Genomic DNA, 6,210 nt, shown 5'->3' with positions numbered 1-6,210 from the left:
CCTCATCTCCTTGTGAATCAGATAAGTTACAGGAATTATGACTCCTTAAGGAAGCAAGACATTTTGAAACGATACTCCAACAGACACGAGACTTGAAAGTGCAGTGAGATGGCGAAATTCACATTTGGTTTCCATTACACACGCCCTCAAAGCCAACATTTTCCACCTGACCCCGCCCTCTTGAACATCACTGATGATGTCAGAGGTTTTTTTTTTTTTTGGCTCTCCTGTCTCGACTCTCCCAACCCCTTTAGTTTAAATAGTGACACCGAGCAAACAGGTGTCACATCCTGACCTGAAATCCTGTTCGGAACGTCAGACGTGCCACACCTAAATATTAAACTACACAGGATCTTCATACCAGGGAACTGCACACCTTTTTGCTTCTAACCAAGTTTCACTGGAACTAAAGACAAGAGGATCTACAGGTAAGATAAAACAATATATAAGATAAATGTAATTTGTACTGTATATTAGGAGGGAAATGGTTTACACATACACACATATATGGTGTACACATTATGGAAGGGATATAAATTACTCTTGAAATCCAATTTAGTTTTTGTATTCACTGTTTTTAAATGGTTTCCTTTAGCGATTTCTAAAAGCCACTATAAATTATATAGTGGATGCCACTTTAATTTTAAATAATTAAAATCAATTATCATAAAAATTTAGAAGTAATGCAATAAATTGTTAAATATGAGCCTTCTAGTAATATCAAGTTATTGCTAAATATAGTGTTATAATATGTTATCTCCATTAGTAGAATGCTAATTGTTTTAAATTGACATTCACAAAAAACCGTAAGCTAAACTATGTTAGAAATTTACAATATGTTGTTTAACTTCTGCAGTAAATATTCACCTTAATTGATGTATTAATAGGGCTGAAACTTTTACAATTTACTTATTACAAGCTGAAATCAGCACAAAAAATGTTCCTTCCATGCAGCACTCAATAATCAACTAGTCTTAAAGCGCTTTGTATTAATAGTTAATTATGTTACATCAGGTTCCAATTTGGAAATTGTATATTGCATTTCACCTAAAAAAACAATGAAATGTGTTTTCATTAAATATGGTTCTTCTTTGTTAACACCTACTGCACATGACCACCAAATGAATTGCTTACCAATAGATGTTTTTAAAAGATTTGCGAATGTTATCAATTCAAGCTACCACAAAAACATTACTCTAGAATAAGTATCCTATTATATTATTTAACTAATCTTACCCAACCTAATCTAGGTATGGACACCAGAATCGTCTTCACCGTCCTTTTTGTGACTCTGTCCTGGATATCTGCTGGCACCTACGCTCAATCAACAGTCACAGCAGGCACGACAAATGCACCAAATGCAACAACAGCAACACAAATGACAACAGCAACTGGAAACAACATGACAAACGCACCAAATACAACAATGGCACCATCAATGACAACAGTAGCAGGAAACAACATGACAAACGCACCAAATACAACAATGGCACCATCAATGACAACAGTAGCAGGAAACAACATGACAAACGCACCAAATACAACAATGGCACCATCAATGACAACAGTAGCAGGAAACAACATGACAAACGCACCAAATACAACAATGGCACCATCAATGACAACAGTAGCAGGAAACAACATGACAAACGCACCAAATACGACAATGGCACCATCAATGACAACAGTAGCAGGAAACAACATGACAAATGCACCAAATACGACAATGGCACCATCAATGACAACAGTAGCAGGAAACAACATGACAAACGCACCAAATGCAACAATGGCACCATCAATGACAACAGTAGCAGGAAACAACATGACAAACGCACCAAATGCAACAATGGCACCATCAATGACAACAGTAGCAGGAAACAACATGACAAACGCACCAAATGCAACAATGGCACCATCAATGACAACAGTAGCAGGAAACAACACAACAAACGCACCAAATGCAACAATGGCACCATCAATGACAACAGTAGCAGGAAACAACACGACAAACGCACCAAATGCAACAATGGCACCATCAATGACAACAGTAGCAGGAAACAACACAACAAACGCACCAAATGCAACAATGGCACCATCAATGACAACAGTAGCAGGAAACAACACGACAAACGCACCAAATGCAACAATGGCACCATCAATGACAACAGTAGCAGGAAACAACACGACAAACGCACCAAATGCAACAATGGCACCATCAATGACAACAGCAGCAGGAAACAACACGACAAACACACCTGTGGTGGCGACCACAGTAGCACCCCCACTGACGCCCAACACCAACGTGTCAGTCCTTCAGGTAAGTGATACAAAAACAAACATAGAATAGGATCGAGTGAGTCACATTTTTTTATGGTGGTCACATTCATCAGAAAGCAAATTTCCCAACCTACTAATATGCTTCTCATCTCCTTTGCAGACACCCATTTCAAACACAGGTTGTGGAACTGAACAGCTCTGTGCAGCTGAGCCCGCTGCGTGTGACCCCTCCACTGGAGGAACATGTTTCTTTCTTGCTGCCAAGCGGCAGAGTGGTCAAAACTTTGACTTTAGTCTCGCAGGAGAGTCTACCGGCTACATCGCTGCCACACTGTCGAGTGACAGCACACTGGTATGTCAAGTTTTGTCTTTCATACACAGATGAAAGTACTTTCAAGTTTTACCCAGAGCCACAGTTTGTTTGAAGTCATCTTTGTAAACAGATTGTATTGACCATATCTGGTTTTGCACCACAGGGAGGGAACGACCAAACATACGTCTGTGCAAATAACAACGGTGTTGTTCAATTCTTTCCCGCTCTCCTCAACAATAGCCAGCTGACAGTGACAGAGGTTAGTTCTACTTTGCTGACAATAGATATGAGATAAAGATAATGAGACTATGTGAATAACTTTTGGCATTTATCTCTTATTTTATATTATTGTATATATAACATGCACATATTTGACATTTTTCTTACTTCTGTTATGCCATTTATTTCACTATGCTACTAAAGTATTTCTGATTCTGATAAAAAATTGTAGAGTATGATGCAGTTTATGCAGCAGATCTGGTCCTCTTATTTACTTAATCTTCATGTTTAACAATGACTGGTTGAGTCAGGATGCACAAATGGCTACTGCTTATTACTCATTGCTATCTTTCTTTGCTCTTTAGCTGAACGTGAACTCTGTGCGGGGCAGTGTTAATGGAAATAGAATCCAGTGTACATTTGCTGCCACCGTACCAGCCCCAACAACAAGAACTACAACTTTCACGCTGGGAGTTAGCACTGGATCTTTCAATAACGGTAAGCTAACAAATTAGGAATACAGCCATATTATATGAAATGTCAATATTTACCCAAGATGCATTGTTTCAAAGATTGTCGAAGATAATATGTTAATCATTTTTCCCATGCGCTAAAATCATCACCAAGCTTTTTGTATTTTGATTACTCTTTTAACTACAGGTACTCTAGGAACCACAAACACACAAATAAGGACCGATCCTGTTGACCTGGCAAATTCTAATGCCACCGTCACCAATCAGGTTACCGCCATCACCACCACCGCTGCCCCCAACCCTACCACCCCCAACCCTACCACTAACCATGCCATTACACTCCAGCAATCAGTCATGCAAGGTAAGCCGAAGAGATATGTTAATTACCTTGAGAGAGCAAAAGTGCTAGGAATCACATGTGTTTGTACAATGCCTAATCTTTTCTCTGCTCTATTATCATCTTCTATAGCTCTGCTGATCACAATGGGCGTGCTGGGTCTCACTATGCTATGAAGCAACTGAAAACTACATCAGTCAAGACAAGAAAACCATATTCATATAAAAATGCTATTGCATATAAACTGTGAATCTCACAGAATGTTTACTTTACACAGTATATCCCAGATCATTGACATCATGCTTGATTCTGTGTCAACTTGCTGCAGGCGAAAGTAGAAAAGGTGGAGGGTGGTCAGTCTTCTATAGCCTTCTGGAGGCTTTCACATCTGTTATAGGCTCTGAAACAAACAAGTGAATGAGTTTTAAATGTAATGTTGTATTTTAAACATTTTTTTAGGACTGCAGGATTTCTGTTAGGGAGTTATTTTAATGCAGGTAAAAGATTGACTCTCTGCTGTTGGCAAGTTAATGGCTAGAATCAGGTATGAGAACCACTCATACAAAAAGAGTGTAATCAAACCCTTAAAATCCAAATTAAATAAAACACCTGGTTTTCACCAGTAGATGTCATGCAAAACACATTTTGGGTTCGGGGTCTGGTTACCTTTTAAGCCCACATTGCTACAGTCAGGCAAAATCTTCAGGACTTGGTTACACCACAGTGACCTCTGGAGGCTTCAAGTGGCTGTGATGCAAGATCGCAACATTTTGTTAAATTCAACAGTGATTTAATGACAAATCTTTTTCACAAAAGGTGAGGAACTAATGAAGAACCTTTAGGACCAGAACTATTTCTATTATTATTATTATTATTATTATTATTATTATGTTATTTTCTTTTGTATGAATGTACATCGTTGACGATTTAATGTATAGCCATGAAGCCATCACTGGCTGATATTTCAGATGTGCGCACCTGTGTGTTTGTAAGTGTGTGTATAAATGCATATGAGGACTTGCTCATAAAGGATGCTACGATACCAAATATTGGTAAAACTAATTTTGCACATTGCATAATGTTACAGTTGAATTATTTGTGTATATTTTTGGAATAAATATTTAATGCACACGTGTCTAAGTGGCACTTTGTTCAATATGAACTTTTAGAAGTTACAAATGTTTTGTTTTTTATAATGTTTTAAACTCATCTAGAATTGGTTTTCAGCAACAGCACACTTCATTGTAATATGCTTACAGAAAGCCAATGCATGATCAACTATTAGCCTAATTAGGAAGAATATAGAATATCAACAGGCACAGATACAAATATCACAACAAGATAATTAAAGCATTGAGGTTTTTGATAACACAAACATCCATTAAGACGTATGCAATAAAAGATGACATGTTGAATCTAAAATTGAAAAAACTGCAAGAGCTCAATAATTCATATATATGCAAATTGTGACATTATTGGGGGGAAAAGTGTTTAGATAAATTAACTTATCTACTTGGAAACTAGATGTAGTCAATGTAACATTTTGGAATAAAATGCTATGTTTCACCTTGTTCTTAAAAGGTATCAACACACTACAAATAGGTTACAGAAAAAGCAGCTGATTGATTTAAGAAATTGCATTGAAGTGAATGGTAAAAAGCATACAATAAAAGTTGACTTAATATACAGTCATAGAGCTAGTAAAGGTCTCCATTCTCCAATACAACCCTGTAATTAGAACTCAAGAGATTCAGTTAACCACTAGTAATGTTATTTAAGTTTAAGAGTTAGTTTAAGAGTAGTTTAGTATTAAAATGAAGCTAAATGTAGCTTATGTTTATGTAGGCAGAACGTATTAGCACAATTAAAATACTTAAATTTTCCACTTATTTAAAAGGTTTATTACAAATGCCAGACATGATTTTGTAATATTGAATAATATTATATATATTATATATTATTATATATATATATTATATTTCTATAATATGATATTGTACTTAAAGTAATAATCGCTTAGATTTTCATGTAAATAAATGTCTGTTAAGTCTATCTATCGCTGAATGAGGTAACTCAATGGTGATTGAGCCTATGGCCCACTGATGAAAGCCTTTGCATTTGCAGCATTACAGACTGGCTGTCTGTGGCGACAATTGTGGGGAAAAAAATCACCAGCAGCACCCAGTTAGTGACGCGTTTTCCATCACCCAGCAGTGGTTGGTCTGCCAGAGAGGGTAGGCGGAGCTAAGCCGCTGCTTTTCCGGTCTCTGCAAGTGTTGCGAGTAAACAGTAATCTACTATGGCTGAACAAACAATGAAAAGATGGATGACTACAGATACAACTTCAAAAATAAGTGAAAATCCAAAGAAAAAGAAACAAAGTCGACGCTCGGATGAAGGCAAACAGTCTGAAAAGGAAAGCGACCGTCAGCCAGGAAAATCAAGAGTTACAACCGGAACCAACCGTGGACGTCACACATGCAGCACTGTCTGGATATCTGGGAAGTGTTCTCCCGCAATTGCCGTTCTGTCGCCATCGGTGCCGCTAATAAGAATAAAACTGAGATCTTTGAGATTATAACTTTAAGCTA

The 6,210-nt window shown here is 37.3% G+C and overlaps 1 protein-coding gene across 1 annotated transcript; it reads left to right on the top strand.

Annotated features, from left to right (window-relative positions):
- Positions 1-295: 295 nt before the first annotated feature.
- On the top strand, positions 296-4,666 carry LOC138600825 (autotransporter adhesin BpaC). The gene is made up of 7 exons (XM_069672341.1): positions 296-428; positions 1,251-2,317; positions 2,438-2,629; positions 2,754-2,849; positions 3,175-3,307; positions 3,470-3,643; positions 3,752-4,666. The coding sequence occupies exons 2-7, from the start codon at positions 1,253-1,255 to the stop codon at positions 3,793-3,795; spliced, it is 1,704 nt and encodes a 567-aa protein (XP_069528442.1). The 5' UTR covers positions 296-428; positions 1,251-1,252; the 3' UTR covers positions 3,796-4,666.
- The last annotated feature ends 1,544 nt before the right edge of the window (positions 4,667-6,210 follow it).

The sequence above is a fragment of the Semicossyphus pulcher genome, unplaced genomic scaffold (genome assembly GCF_022749685.1).
Source record: "Semicossyphus pulcher isolate SPU_LCO1_2020_fin unplaced genomic scaffold, fSemPul1.0.p SCAF_21, whole genome shotgun sequence".
NCBI classification, from domain to species: Eukaryota; Metazoa; Chordata; class Actinopteri; order Labriformes; family Labridae; genus Semicossyphus; species Semicossyphus pulcher.
Note: the sequence above shows the minus strand (reverse complement) of the source record. Positions and strands in the feature narration are given on the sequence as shown.

Coding starts and splice junctions, on each gene's coding strand:
- LOC138600825 (XM_069672341.1), top strand. CDS start 1,253: ATGGACACCAGAATCGTCTTCACCGTCCTTTTTGTGACTCTGTCCTGG. Junction 2,318..2,437: donor CCAACGTGTCAGTCCTTCAG/GTAAGTGATACA, acceptor TCTCCTTTGCAG/ACACCCATTTCAAACACAGG. Junction 2,630..2,753: donor TGTCGAGTGACAGCACACTG/GTATGTCAAGTT, acceptor TTTGCACCACAG/GGAGGGAACGACCAAACATA.